We start from the raw sequence: 14,458 nt of genomic DNA, 5'->3' as shown, positions 1-14,458 counted from the left end.
CCTGACTGCTTGAGAGTGTTTTGGAGAATGCACATTTATCTTGAATGTCCTTATTTCTCTCTCATCCTACAGGACAGTAATGGCCAGGTAGCAGGAGGTGGTGTGTCAGTGTATTACTCCCATGTCCTGCAGATGTTGTTCTTCAGTTACTGTCAAGGCAAATCCTTTGCAGCCACCATCAGCCGGGCCAGTCTGGAAGTGCAGCGACTATTCCCAATTAACATAAAGAGGTGAGACTCAGGTGCAAGGCTCCCTTGAAGTTTTTCTGTCGATTTATTAGTAATAAATATTACTAATTAACAACCTAGTCCCAAATAGCCAAAGCCTGTTGTGAAGTTCCTCTTTGACTGATGTTTTTTTTGTTACTTTTAATGTTATTTCTGGCCTAATATCAGGATGCATTGAAACCAGAGCTGACTGTTTCAGTGGTGGGATGCATATGCATCTCTTCCCACTAGGATTTCACAGCAGAAAGGTGGTTTCAGAGCAGTCTTACTGCACTGTGTGGAGCTGCTTCTGGTGCGGCGGCTGGAACTGATTGGATTACCCACCCTCATGGAGGCTGCAGAGCAGGAAGCCTTTGTTTCCTCTCGGCATCAGTACTGCAGTGGACCTTGTGCATTGTGCATATTAAGGCTTATTTTCAGGCTCCCTCGAGGGAAACCAATCTCTTATGCTATGAATGTGGCAAGAAAAAAGCTGTTCTGTCATCTGCTCTGACAACTGGAGCTAGGCATTTCAGCCTCAGGCTCATTGCTGGCTTGACACAAAGCCACTATCTTGAGTAGGCCCTGTGGAAGGGTCACGTTCCAAGAGCTCTCTCTGTCCTCAGTTAAGTTCGGCTTTAGTGTTTTTCAGCTTTATCTTTTTTTATTTTCAACCAGTGGACGAAGCCACACGGATTCTCCTGCACTGGCCCTTGCTTAGTGCTACTGAGTGTGCTGAAGCATGGAACTGTGTATCCATATGAATTTTAACCTACGTGCCAGCTTCCTGTGCTCAGACATAGCAATATGTTGCTACCCCTAATGGTAGCCTGATGACAGGAGCATGTGCTTGAAAAAGAAAGCTGAAAACCATTTTAAAATTACTGTCTAGGCTTTGATCATACAATTTTAGTAGGCAAGTGTGTTTCCTTGAGTTCTCATAGTACAGATCAAGGCTGTGTGTTGGGATGCTCGTGCCTTCTGCTTGCTTATGCTGCAGTATCACAGAATTGCAGGGATAAGGAGGGATCTCAGGATATCATCGAGTCCAACCCCCTGCTAAAGCAGGTACCCTACAGTAGGTTGCACAGGTAGACGTCCAGAGCTTTAATCTCAGGTCTCTCATCTGTGAACCGGGCACATATTTTCCTGGCTGTTCAGTGATATAAATTCCTGCAGTGGAGGAAGCTTTAACTGGTTTAATGCTTGTGAATTTTTGTGTGTTTCCACTTGTTGCTTCTTAAATCAATGTCATTCTGTCCTTTATCTCTTACAGTTCAAATGGTGGGAGTAAGACTTCGCCAGCGCTGTGTCAGTGGTCTGAAGTTATGAACCACCCTGGCTTGGTGTGCTGTGTTCAGCAAACCACAGGTGTCCCACTGGTGGTGATGGTGAAGCCAGACACCTTTCTTATCCAGGAGATTAAAACCTTGCCAGCCAAAGCAAAGGTCTGTGGAGATTCTCTGTATTTTTGGCCCTTTGGATGTTGTCTCTTGTTCCAATAACAAGTTCTCTAGTTTTGGCAGCCTTTTTAATCCAGTTTGTTTCTTCAAGCAGCAGTTGCCAGGTCCTTGCCTTGACTTCCATTGTCTGTATTCACAGATTCAGGACATGGTGGCCATCCGCCACACAGCCTGCAATGAGCAGCAGAGGACTACTATGATCCTCCTGTGCGAAGATGGCAGCCTGAGGATCTACATGGCCAATGTGGAGAACACCTCCTATTGGCTCCAGCCCTCCCTGCAGCCTAGCAGTGTCATCAGCATCATGAAGCCTGTCCGCAAGCGCAAGGCAGCTGCTATCAGTAAGGGACTTCTCCTGTATCTCATGCAAGCTAGCAGTGGCAAATACAAACATGAAGATTGATCAACATCGTGTAGATACTTAAGGCATTCACTTCTCATAATTACCAGTTTACCTCAGGGCTAAGTCCTGGTCTGGCTGAAGTCTTACTATAGATCTGTGTAACAGTACATCGCTATCTGGCTAGCATGGGTGTTTCCAAAGGAGCAGAGCTCTTCTTGCAGGTTGTTTTACCATTGATTTGCCTCTTGACAATATTTCATGTCAAAAGCATCAATCTTGTCTCTTTTAGCAACTCGCACATCCAGCCAAGTGAACTTTCCTATCGACTTCTTCGAACACAACCAGCAGCTCACAGATGTGGAGTTTGGAGGCAACGATCTGCTGCAGGTCTACAATGCTCAGCAGATAAAGCACCGGCTCAATTCCACTGGCATGTATGTGGCCAACACAAAGGTAAATGGGGGCTCTTTGGGCATTCCGTTGGGCTCCCAGGTGATGCTCTTATCCAGAGTGATGGTACTCCTTTGTGATTTGTCTTCTGCAGCCTGGAGGTTTCACCATTGAAGTTACAAACAACAACAGCACGATGGTGATGACAGGCATGCGGATCCAGATAGGCACACAAGCAATAGAGAGAGCACCCTCATACCTGGAGATATTTGGCCGCACTATGCAGCTGAATCTGACCAGAGCTCGTTGGTTTGACTTCCCTTTCACTCGCGAGGAAGCCTTGCAAGCAGACAAAAAGCTAACCTTCTTCAGTAAGTCTTTGTTAATTTGCTTTGCCTGCCTGTTGGTTTTGTTTGGCTATGTTGAAGCTACTTCAGCTCACAGTAAGGAGAGTTTCCACGAGCTGTTCCTTTGACCTGACCACAGGAACAGTTTGAGGGGCAGATCCTGCACGCAGTAGCTGTTTCTTCAGGGCCTGGTGGATGAATGTGCAGTAGCCCAGCTGGATAATTTTGGGTAGAGGTAATAGAGAAGGGAAGTAACCTTGAAAAGGAGATGAAGCTGTTAGTTTGGGCATACATTCATGCAGCTTATTTTGTTAGTTGTTAAACAAATTTCTCTCCTCACCACAGTTGGGGCTTCTGTGGATCCTGCTGGAGTCACGATGTTGGATTCCATAAAAATTTATGGCAAAACCAAAGAGCAGTTTGGATGGCCTGATGAGCCCCCTGAGGATTTCCCATCTGCTTCCGTGAGCAATGTTTGTCCCCCAAACCTGAATCAAGGGAATGGTACTGGAGACACAGAGTCAGCTACCCCTGCTGCTACCAGTGGGACTGTCCTGGAGAGGTATCTGCAGTTTTTCTTGTACTGCTCCTTGTAGATGAATAGTAGCTCTAGAAGGCTCCTAGGCACGTTTGTGTGCCTTTCAGAACTTGGAGAACTTAGGGAATGAGTGCAGTGTTCTCACTGCCATACAAAATAACAACTGAAAAGTTGATAGTTCTAAGGAAAGTGTAAGGAAGTGCTCTCTTGCTTTATCTGGTGAGTTAAAGAGAGAATTCTGTGTGCATGCTTCATGTTGCTAAATTCATTTGCTGTAGGAGACTTGAAGGGCTAAAGTAGATTTCTGCTTTCTTTGGTGCATTTTCTCATTTCAAGTAAGTCCTCTTCCATTCTCTGCAGCTCACCAAGTTTAGGCCTCTCCAAAGTTGAGTTTGGAGGTGTAATTTTGTGTGACCTTGCTTAGAGTGCTTCCCAACAGCTTATCTTAAGAACCTGTTTATTGCAGGCCTAACTACTTCAGGGGAGAAGGTGTTGATTCCCCCTCCAGTACCCCTACTGAGACTCATAGGGGTGATCTGGGGATATATTGAGCAGAAGAAATAGAACTTTTTTGATGTCCATCTCATTTTCTTTGAGCTTATACAGTCTGTGCCATACAGTCTGGCAGGCTAGCAAAGACAAGAGGGTAACAGGTCAGAGGAGAGTTAATACTGCTGAAAATTTGGTGTTCGAAGGTATACGCTGCTTGACTTTGAGCAAGTCCAAGCTAATTGCCTTACTGACATCCTCACATAAAAGTTCAGGACTTGAAGTACCAGTAGCATCCAACTGAACGACCTGTTTGGACACTGATTGCTGTCCTTTAGTGTTTTATCTTGGGATTTTTTTTTTCCTGCATGTAATTTCTCATTTCTTCCCCCCTCTGCTGTGACATCTCCACCAGATGTCTCTCTCTGCACAGACATGCCTTCTCATTTCCCAGAGCAGTGGGATTAGATCCCAAAAACTTGGAACCGAAAGAAATCATCCCTTTTATTTTTACATACGAGTTACAGAACGCAGCACGGTTACCTTACAAAGGGCCTCTTGGGCAGGATCAGCTAAGGCAGCTTTTCTATTAGAGCTTCAGTGCCTCTACTTCAGATTTAACCTCCAGTTGTGCTTTAAGCAGTGTGCTTGGCTTCTCTGTGCTAGGTGGCCTGGATCTCCTTTATCTGTTGTGCTGTTAGGCAAGTGTCTGCTGCCCAAACAGAAAGAGTCATGCTTAGATTGACTGTATATATCGCTCTCCCAGCTTCCTGATTTCCCCATTTAATTTGCCTTTTGCTTAGAATGTGTTGTAGGGAGTTTTTCTGTGAGCTTTACACATTATTATTTTTTTTTTTTCCTTTTTCTTTGCTCCCCCAAAGTTCTGAAACTGAGTCCCTAACCACCCTGGACCGGTTAGTATGCCATCCTTTTCTCTGCACGAATGAATGTGTGTCAGAGACAGAACACATGATGTGGCTTTTGTTGACTGTTTACTTTCTGTTTTCCAAGTGACATTCGCTTCTTTACATTCTGGTCATTGCATGGCAGATGATTTAGCACAATGTAAAGATGAGGCGGTCTGCGGATTTTTGCTGCATACAGCTTGACTGTTGCTTGTTGGACAGACTCCTTTCTGCTTTGCCCCTCCTTATGCTTTTTTCCTCCCACTTCTCTTCCCCTGTTGGCTTTATGGCTGCGGGTGCGGGAAATCAATGTTACTTATCACCTCCAGACCTCAGAATGGTTGTTCCTTCTATCTCGTATCCGATCCTAAGCTATTATTTCTCCCCTTAACGCTGTCTCATCCCTCCCTTTTCCTATACTCTTGTACTGCTCCTGGTGTGCCAGGTGGCACTTCATCTAGTTCTACTTCAAGGCATGAAGGGGTGCTGCAGGGGAGGGTCAGCACTTTGCTGCAAAGGTGTAAATAAGGTTTTCCTTGGGGCAAGTATTTTACCAGCCTGCCTTATTGCTGTCAAAACTTCAGCAGCTCTCAGGCGGGTCATACCCAGTTAATTTTCCTCCGGAGTATTTTGTGCTGAAACTCCAAATTGGAAAGAGCAACCTGTGTGAAAATAGCAAGCGAGTAGAATCTTGCTCCCTTAGAAAAGTCGGTTACGCTTTTTCCCATGTGTCATACCAACCCTTGATCTGCAGTCATATGTACGTCTGTGGGCCATGGTGAATTGGTACTGTCAAGACAATCCAAGTTATCCCTGCTGCAGGCTGCGTAAGGAAATGTTTTATCCTCTTTGGTAGAGAAAAGCCCCTGTCTTTCAGCTGTGGATTATTAAAGCAGTCCTAAGTTTGTCTGTGAGCGCGAGCCAGGTTTAACTCTGGTCTGTAACACAATGAAATGATATGCATGGTGCCTGTGGCAGGTTTTATCATGCTTTGATTTTGTACTTGGCATTCGTTAGCTGTCTCTGAGCTACTCATGACTGTAGCCCGCATAAAGCAAAGTGCTAAGGAGAGAGAAGGGTTGCTGTACTCAAGCCTGCTTTCCTTTCTCCCTCCAGGCTAGTAGTGAGTTCTTTAGAAGCGCTGGAAAGCTGCTTTGCTGTAGGACCAGTCAACGAGAAGGCAAGTAACTTTCTGAATACATTCTTCTGAGATGGGGGAGGAGGGGTGAGATCAGCAGCACCTCCTGCAGCCCCGGGGGCCTGATAGGAGAGAGCCGCATCCGTTTTGCTCACAGCACTGATCTGAAAGTTGACTTAGCGAAAAGCATTTGAAACTAGTTTAGAATGACAATTGGCATTTGCATTTATTGCTGGTGGGATTTTTGTGCTGTAGAGTGACCTCGTTTGCAAAAACAGCGGGGTAGAAGCCCATAAATCTGAAAAGGACTTCTCTTGTTTAGGCATGTGAAATGTTCTTTAAATATCAAATAATACGTTGAGGGAATATCAAAACTGTGTTGCAGGGAGGTAGGAACTTGCAGAGAAATTGGACTCGTGCATCACCTTATTGGTTAGTGAACTGAAGAGTGGGGTTGTTTTTTTTGTCTGTTCTTGGAAACAGGAGAAAAATAAGGCAGCTGCTCAGGAACTGGCTACCATGCTCCTGTCCATGCCTGCTCCTTCCAGTGTCCAGCAGCAAACCAAGAGCCTCTTGGCCAGCTTGCACACCAGTCGTTCAGCATACCATAACCATAAGGTAACATGGTTCAAAGATTGCAGCATCTTCTGTCCACTGGCTAGCTTATGGTAGAGGTGCAGCCAGCCCTAGAAGCACCTTTTCTTTGCAAAGTAGTACTGTGGACTAATTTTCCTTTAGGTCTTGCCATCTGCCATGCTGATACAGTGTTTCCTCAGTGCTTCACTAGCTAAAATGCTCTTTGAAAATTTTGTTGTGGAATAGTATCTGCTAATCAAGAGAAATCAGAATCCTGAAACACAGGTTTGTTTGTAAACTGTGTAGCTCAAGATTTCCATTTCCCTCTGCATATGGCTTAGGGTGGCAGGAAAGTAGTAGGGTAAGTAGTGGTTAGGATACATGCTAACATAATTGCAGTAAATGCATAGAAGCCTGCTGATAGCCTTTGCTAACCACTTCAGTGGTTATGGTTTTACAGTGGTCTTCCTGTCCACATTTAAGAGCGATGGAAAGAAAATAAGGATTCTCCAGCCAGATTATTATTTTTTGTTAATGCTGCTGGGTGGCTTTATAATACTAGTTGTCACTTCTAGATGACACTGGCCAAGAAAGTTAAAGCACATTTCCCCTATGAACTATCCTACCGTTGTATTTCAGCTGCTTTGCTCTTCTGCTGTACCTTGATTCTCTTTGCCAGTGTTATCATTCACTTTCCAGGATCAAGCATTGTTAAGTAAAGCCATTCAGTATTTGAGTTCTTCAACCAAAGAAGGAAAGGACCTTGATCCTGAAGTGTTCCAGAGATTGGTTATCACTGCTCGATCCATTGCTATTATGAGACCCAACAATCTGGTCCATTATACAGAGTCGAAGCTGTCGCAGTTGGAAACAGGTAGAGTAGTCTGGATTTTCTCTGTCTTTTAGGCTAACTCAAAATGTTTTGTGGTATGTGGTTCAGTGTGATGGGGCCATGTTTGAACTATGATAGGCCTGAGGTGGTCCTTGAAATGAGGACATCAGACCTTCTAACAAAGGCCTTTCTCAAATAAACTTGATGTTTCCTGCTGTTAATACTTTTCCCTGCACAAGTCTGACAGCTGTTCTTTCAACTGCACAGAGAGTGAAGAAGGGCAGGAGGCTCAGAAACACGCTGAAGGGGAGGGCTGCACCTTTATTACCCAGCTGGTAAACCACTTCTGGAAGCTACATGCATCGAAGCCCAAAAATGCCTTCCTTGCTCCTGCCTGCTTGCCAGGTGTGCTAACTCTTCATTTGCTATTGACAAGCTTGTGTATTTTGGTCTGTTTTAAGCTTGTAAACAGAAAATGGTTTATTCCAAACTAGTCTTAAGCTGCTCATGATGCCATACATGTTATGTCTGTACATTCTACACTAACACTTCAGTTAAAAATACATGTGTTCTCTAGTAAAAAGGGACTGATGATTGGTTTGTTCATAGTTGGTTATGCTGCTATTGGGATATTCGGTGGTGTATGGCATGTGCAGTGCTCCATATACCATACAGGGCTGGTGTGTAAGCTCATTTTGGATTGAAGCTTCAGGATTTTTGTTGACACAATCATTGTGCCTCAAAGTCTACAAATAATAAGATACGTCCTGCAGTGTCGTGTTCTGTGCTGAAGTGGAAAGGGAGTTGATTCCAGGCCTGCTTTTATTCCTCCTTAGGTCTGACTCACGTTGAGGCCACAGTCAATGCTTTGGTGGATATTATCCATGGATACTGCACATGTGAACTAGATTGTATCCATACGGCATCCAAGATCTACATGCAGATGTTACTTTGCCCAGTATGTAGTCTACTCTGCTCTCTATCAGCCTATAGTGCAAATAACACAAGGAGAGTTAAGTACAGGTACAATGGTAAGGTGAGGCTGTACAAAATAGAGACATGCAGCCAAAAACATCGAGACAGAAGTGAATGAAGGATAAATGTTTTAATTGTGTTTTAATAATGTATGTCACTTACTGCTTGTGTGCTGATAAGTATTGCTTTATGGTTGCAGGGGAAGATGGGGAGTTTAGAAGCTAGGCAGTGATGTAAGCCTTATGTGAATCATGACCAGCAGAGTCATAATTGTATTTCCCATCTTTCCACATAATGTGAGTAAGCACGTGAAGCTTAAGAAGTTTAATGGTTAACTGTTAACCCTTTAGGATCCTGCAGTGAGCTTTTCCTGCAAACAAGCTTTGATCAGAGTGCTGAGACCAAGGAACAAGAGGAGACATGTGACCTTGCCGTCCTCCCCTCGCAGCAATACTCCTATGGGTATGCCAAATCCGTTCATCTTTGCCTTTAAATGAGCATGACCTACTTTATTTGTCAGAAAAGACACATGCAAAAAAAAAAAAAGCCTTTAGAACTGGACAAAACTAGTTTTTCTTATTTCCTTTCTTCCTTCTCACTTTCCCCACTAAAAACCTTCGGGAATTAATTTGTGAATTAATCCTTTGTAACGCAGGAGATAAAGATGATGATGATGATGACGATGCAGAAGATAAGCTGCAGAGCTCTGGGATAGCAAACGGTGAGCATATCCGCCAGGAAAGCCAGGAGCAAAGTGAAGTTGATCATGGTGACTTTGAGATGGTGGTAAGTCCAGAGTGCTTCTCTTTGGAATCTGTTAAGTGCTTGGGTTTAGTTTAGCGTATGATGAATTGATACTTAGTGTTCCATTAGCTGATGGTGGTTTGGCATAAGATCTCTCACTGTGTTCCTTTTCCACAGTCGGAATCAATGGTTCTGGAGACTTCTGAAAATGTGAACAATGGGAACCCTTCTCCCCTGGAGGCTCTTCTGGCTGGAGCAGAGGGATTCCCTCCAATGCTGGATATCCCTCCAGATGCAGATGATGAAACCATGGTGGAATTGGCTATTGCCCTGAGCCTGCAACAGGATCAGCAAGGTAAGAAGTCAGCATTGCTGTTACTCAAAAAGGGAAACAGAATATGAGGAAAGTGAGAAAGAAGCAGAGCAGAAGCTGTTGATGTGACTGCCATCAAAGCACAGGTAGTAGAACAATGAAAGGCACAGAGAAGGCCAGACTTAACACAGTTTGTATGTAGAAAGGTATTCATCATTTGTTTTCTCCTTGCAGGTAGCAGCAGCAGTGCACTTGGACTGCAGAGCTTAGGACTGTCTGGGCAGGCACCCAGCTCTTCTTCTCTTGATGCTGGAACACTCTCGGATACAACAGCATCAGGTAACTGTTCACTGCGAGGAATCAAGTTGTTTTGTTTTTAATTTTAAGCTAAATAATGGTTTTTAAATTGTAACTCTTTGCAAATGACGTTTTGAAGAACCAATCCTTATTATTGGCTTCATGTGTCTTTAGTAGTTTATACAGGATCTTTTCTTGCTTTGGATGACCTTCTGTATGTGCTTCTGAGGAAGTGATTTCCTCTTAAAGCAAAGTAAATCATATACAGTATTTTCTTTGCACATAAAGCAGACAGACATTGTCCTTCAAGCTACTAATATGGTGGACCATTTCATAATATGGTTTCATTCTCGGGGTATCTCCCCTGCACTGCTTTTAGCAGGCTTAAAAGCACTGATGGACAGTCCAAATTCCTTTTGGATTTGCAGTTGAAAATTAAAAGACAAATCTTTGTGGCTTTTCTTTTATACTATATACTTCTTTTGCAGTTATATTAAGACAGTGTTTTTACTTGTAACAGCTCTCTTTATTCTTTTAGCTCCAGCATCTGATGATGAAGGCAGCACAGCTGCAACAGATGGCTCAACTCTACGGACTTCACCTGCTGACCATGGTGGAAGTGTGGGCTCTGAGAGTGGTGGCAGTGCTGTGGACTCAGTGGCTGGTGAGCACAGTGGTGAGTATCTGTTGCTGGAACAGTGTTTGTACCTCTGATATCTACAGTAAGAAGACTTACCAGGAGTGAGTGGGATGGGAAATCCCTGGTCAAGAAGAAATCTGTTCTAGATAGATGATGCCATACATCATTTTGTGTTTACTATCGAAATGCCCTACAGTGTGTGAATATTTCCTCACTCTTGTAGTTCTCTAGAAACGTGGAGTAGTACTTTTTGCTGGTCTGTAATAAATTACATAGTGCAGTAGCCTGGAGTGAGAATAAAATAATGCCTTAACATACAGGGTAAGTTTAAATGAGATTAAGGTGATTTCTTCCCCTTTGTTTGAGATTGATACCCTGATAAAACTGATTGGAAAAATAAATTAATGATTTATTTAAAGGCTGCAAACAGACTTCTGTGAGCAATTGCATTCATGCTGCCCATCCTGTACACCCTTCTTCTAACCCACCTTAAACTTACTGCTGTGGAGCCAATTCAGTTTGTGCCACCAAGATGAGGCTGGTGAACAAAGCACTGCTGAGGGTGTTGTGTTGCATCTGTGGAAGTGCTGCTCTTTTAACTTTTTGAAAGGAACCACAGACACTGTCTGCTTAGAGCCATAATTCCATAGGGTAGTGCTATGGTTGCCATGAAGAGGGCAGAGATGCATGTTCAGTTGTGCTGATGTTCTTCCCCCTCTTTTTTTCTCATTGTTTTTCAGTGTCTGGTCGTAGCAGTGCCTATGGGGACACGACAGCTGAGGGCCATCCTGCTGGGCCAGGCAGTGTCAGCTCCAGCACAGGTGCGATTAGCACTACCACAGGCCAGCAAGAGGGAGATGGCTCAGAAGGAGAGGGGGAGGCAGAGGGAGATGTCCACACCAGCAACAGGCAAGGGGCTTTGTTTTCCTTATCAGAAGTCATGCTTCTGCTCTGCAGTGTCATTGTTTATAGCGGAGTTACATGTTGGTAATCTGGTTGGTCTAGTATTTCTTTCAGTGTGTCTGAAAATGCTTCACGTTTGTTTGCTGCTTTCTGACTTCTCAGGCTGCACATGGTCCGACTGATGTTGCTGGAGAGGCTGCTGCAGAACTTACCTCAGCTGAGGAACGTTGGGGGAGTCCGGGCCATCCCTTACATGCAGGTAACTGAGGAGGGCTCAGGTTTCAAGCCTTAGTCAAAAAGTTAATCGCTGCCACCAATGCCAGGTTTTCGTTTGCACATGCTTTTAACCTCTTCTCTTTCTTGTCCAGTCACAGTGGATGAGTCCCCGCTCTGAAGTGTTCAATCTCTTGCACTGTATTCCTTATCCAGAGTTAGACATGTGCCCTTTCTCAGTGTTGTATGACTGTTGAATGATGACCCTCAGTGCTAACGTCCTTGAACCCTTATATATTTGGGAGGGTCTTTCACATTTATACTGAATACTCTTGTGAAGGGAGATGCAGGGAGAATTTGGGAAAAAGCAAAAATTAATCAAGATACAAGATACAGAAGTTTTGTGGAAGATTGTATCTGTTTTGAAAACACATATTCTGCCTTCTGTTCATTTTCTGACTTCTATTTCCAGGTTATTCTGATGCTCACAACAGACCTGGATGGAGATGATGAGAAGGACAAAGGAGCTTTAGATAACCTTCTGTCCCAGCTGATTGCAGAACTGTGCATGGAGAAAAAGGCAAGCTGTAGTACAAGCACACGGTCTTGATTTGCTCCTTCTAGACAGGTTTTCTTCCCATGTAGGAGTTGGGTGCATGGGAATCATAGCAGCAGTTTGCTGTATGGATATGTTCAGACAGTTAATCTCACATAATGTATGAAATAACTCACTGTTACCTATTTCCAACATCAACAAGTAAGCATGAAAACTTGCATGACTTAAATTCAGCAATTAAAACAGGGATGATTGATCAGTGATGTATAACTGACATGTACACATCCATCTGTATAACTGTTCTCTGACCCCCAGGCCACTGTCTGCTCTGATACTGAGGAATTCAGACTGCTTTTTTTGGTGTTATTGCTTGAGCTTAAATTAGAAACACTTTGTGAGGGTCAGAGCACTGAAACGTGGGTGTAAGGACAGTGTGCTTTGCTCTGTAAGTAAGGAAGCTCTCTCTTTGCAGGATGTGTCTAAGAAGAATGAGCGCTCTCCTGTGAATGAAGTACACCTGGTGGTAATGAGGCTGCTTAGTGTGTTCATGTCCAGAACAAAGTCAGGATCAAAGTCTTCCATTTGTGAGGTATGTTCTTCAGGGTGCTTTTCAGGGGTGGGATGTGGTTAGGGAGCTATTCTTATCAGAGATGGTATAAAAGGTGCACATAAATGGTGCAAAACTGAAAACCAGTTTAAAATACCTTGCAAAAACAGTGTTACTTGACTCTTACCAAAAAGGACCTTTTGGAAGCTCAGAACACAGGAAACCAACGTGAGAAGAGGACTGGAATAATTTGTTTTCTGTGCACTTCCTGGCTGAGCTGAGGGCAGAAGATTATTAAGGTTATTTAAAATGCTCTAGCAGATTTGTAGTTGCATCTCACCAGCACTGAAGGGGTTAAAAAGGATTTGTAATGTGATTATTGGAAAGCAATATGCTGCTGTGTCAACGTAAAAGTCGCTAAGAGGATTCCTTAGATATTTGTTGCTAAAAGGTACAGTAATAAGGCATAAAAAGCAGTATGTGTGGTGGGAAGGAGATTAATAAAAAAGCATAGAGGTTAAAAAATTTAGTCTGAACTGCATCAAATTTTAATGAGCTTATGAGCTGTGGGGTTTGTTTGGATTTACAGGGCTGCTTTAATAGTTTTATTTACAGTAGCTTTTTCTCCAGCCTTTGTTATTCACTTGAGCTTCCCACAGAAATCAAAGCTCATCGTCTTGCAGAATGCAGGTGGAGCAATACCTGGGTGGAGCAGAGCCTCTGAGAGGCATCTGCAACAGGGACTCTTTCTCTACCAGAATTCACCCCCAGCTGGCCAAATCCCAGATAAACAAATAGAAATCCCAACTTAAAGAAAAAAAAAATGAAAAATGAAGAAGAGAGAGGGGGGAAAAAAAAAGCCCTAGTCGTCTAATCCATAGCACAGTGGCCTCTGGCACATGTGTCGAGGGGAGATTAGACTTAAGAAGAGATTTTATTTGTTTTCCTTTACTAAGCGCTTGTTCAAAAGAGTCTCTGTAAATATTGGAGTTGCTTTTCATAAACAAAATAACAACAACAACAGCAAAAAAAACCCAAGCCCAACCTCAAACAAACCCCGAACTTAAAAGCTGCCTGTAAAGTTTCTTAAGAAACAACACAACCCTCCTCTCTTACCCGTGGTGTCAGCTGTCTGACTGTCGCTGCTCTCCTGACATGGTGGTTCTCAGGTGCTCTGCTAATCCTTCTCCTCTTCCTTTCAGTCTTCCTCCCTCATCTCCAGTGCCACTGCCGCTGCACTGCTGAGCTCTGGTGCTGTTGACTACTGCCTGCACGTGCTGAAGTCTTTGCTGGAGTACTGGAAAAGCCAGCAGAACGACGAGGAGCCTGTTGCCACCAGCCAGCTCCTGAAACCTCACACTACTTCTTCTCCACCTGACATGAGCCCTTTTTTCCTCCGCCAGTATGTGAAGGTGAGTCCTGCCCTATACCTAGCAGTTGGTGGGGATTTCCACATTAAATCCCAGACTTGTTCAGCCACCTTTATTCCAGTAGAGACTTTTGATATATGTACAGGTGCTGTGAAGAAAGGCTAGTTACATAGAAGCCTGTGTCCTAAGTTGAAAGCTTGTATATTAAAATGCCTTAGGGCTACAGAGTAGCTTACTGCATCCTCCTGGTTGCCTATTAGATCAGCTCCTCATGCAGGTTTGTCAGCTTATGTTTGTTTATCAATTTGAAGTGTTTCTTCAGGTTTCTAAAGTGCAGAAGAGCTCTGCTTTTAAACAAATGCACTGGGCAATGTGTCAGAACAATACAGTGGTCCTTACTGATTGCTCTCACTCTCAGGGTCACGCAGCAGATGTGTTTGAGGCCTACACTCAGCTTCTGACAGAGATGGTGCTGCGGCTGCCCTACCAGATCAAGAAGATTGCAGACACAAACTCCCGCATCCCACCTCCTGTCTTTGATCACTCCTGGTTCTACTTTTTGTCTGAGGTGAGAACGTAAAGCACCTGCAGGTTTCAACCAGAAAATCCCACTGATGATACCTTACTTGGGAAAGATGAGGACTTCTGTAGGGCCATCTGATCCACGTCTGAT

At 43.8% G+C, this 14,458-nt stretch overlaps 1 protein-coding gene, 1 long non-coding RNA gene and 1 other non-coding gene across 7 annotated transcripts in view; 2 read left to right on the top strand and 1 right to left on the bottom strand.

Annotated features, from left to right (window-relative positions):
* UBR4 (ubiquitin protein ligase E3 component n-recognin 4) overlaps positions 1 to 14,458 on the top strand; it is a 67,784-nt gene that overhangs the window by 23,803 nt on the left and 29,523 nt on the right. The window contains exons 44-66 of one of the 5 annotated variants that reach the window (XM_040651373.1): positions 73 to 230; positions 1,483 to 1,654; positions 1,809 to 2,010; positions 2,302 to 2,465; positions 2,557 to 2,773; positions 3,095 to 3,311; positions 4,658 to 4,690; positions 5,798 to 5,861; positions 6,303 to 6,437; positions 7,095 to 7,269; positions 7,495 to 7,632; positions 8,064 to 8,185; positions 8,553 to 8,664; positions 8,858 to 8,988; positions 9,124 to 9,301; positions 9,494 to 9,598; positions 10,101 to 10,232; positions 10,937 to 11,105; positions 11,262 to 11,358; positions 11,785 to 11,892; positions 12,341 to 12,457; positions 13,618 to 13,827; positions 14,204 to 14,353. In XM_040651373.1, coding sequence (XP_040507307.1) covers positions 73 to 230; positions 1,483 to 1,654; positions 1,809 to 2,010; positions 2,302 to 2,465; positions 2,557 to 2,773; positions 3,095 to 3,311; positions 4,658 to 4,690; positions 5,798 to 5,861; positions 6,303 to 6,437; positions 7,095 to 7,269; positions 7,495 to 7,632; positions 8,064 to 8,185; positions 8,553 to 8,664; positions 8,858 to 8,988; positions 9,124 to 9,301; positions 9,494 to 9,598; positions 10,101 to 10,232; positions 10,937 to 11,105; positions 11,262 to 11,358; positions 11,785 to 11,892; positions 12,341 to 12,457; positions 13,618 to 13,827; positions 14,204 to 14,353 — 3,306 coding nt within the window. Of the gene's footprint in view, positions 1 to 72; positions 231 to 1,482; positions 1,655 to 1,808; positions 2,011 to 2,301; positions 2,466 to 2,556; positions 2,774 to 3,094; positions 3,312 to 4,657; positions 4,691 to 5,797; positions 5,862 to 6,302; positions 6,438 to 7,094; positions 7,270 to 7,494; positions 7,633 to 8,063; positions 8,186 to 8,552; positions 8,665 to 8,857; positions 8,989 to 9,123; positions 9,302 to 9,493; positions 9,599 to 10,076; positions 10,233 to 10,936; positions 11,106 to 11,261; positions 11,359 to 11,784; positions 11,893 to 12,340; positions 12,458 to 13,617; positions 13,828 to 14,203; positions 14,354 to 14,458 lie in introns of all 5 variants that reach the window. The other 4 variants (XM_040651372.1, XM_040651371.1, XM_040651375.1 and 1 more) reach the window with 4 other exon arrangements.
* MIR6626 (microRNA 6626) lies at positions 5,720 to 5,829 on the top strand. The gene has a single exon (NR_105494.1). It is a non-coding gene; the product is annotated as a microRNA 6626 (primary transcript).
* LOC121107388 lies at positions 11,712 to 13,776 on the bottom strand. The gene is made up of 2 exons (XR_005841463.2): positions 13,532 to 13,776; positions 11,712 to 12,692 (listed from the first exon to the last, which is right to left on the bottom strand). It is a non-coding gene; the product is annotated as an uncharacterized LOC121107388 (long non-coding RNA).

The sequence above is a fragment of the Gallus gallus genome, chromosome 21 (assembly GCF_016699485.2).
Source record: "Gallus gallus isolate bGalGal1 chromosome 21, bGalGal1.mat.broiler.GRCg7b, whole genome shotgun sequence".
Lineage (NCBI taxonomy): Eukaryota > Metazoa > Chordata > Aves > Galliformes > Phasianidae > Gallus > Gallus gallus.
This window is presented reverse-complemented; position numbering and strand designations above follow the sequence as displayed.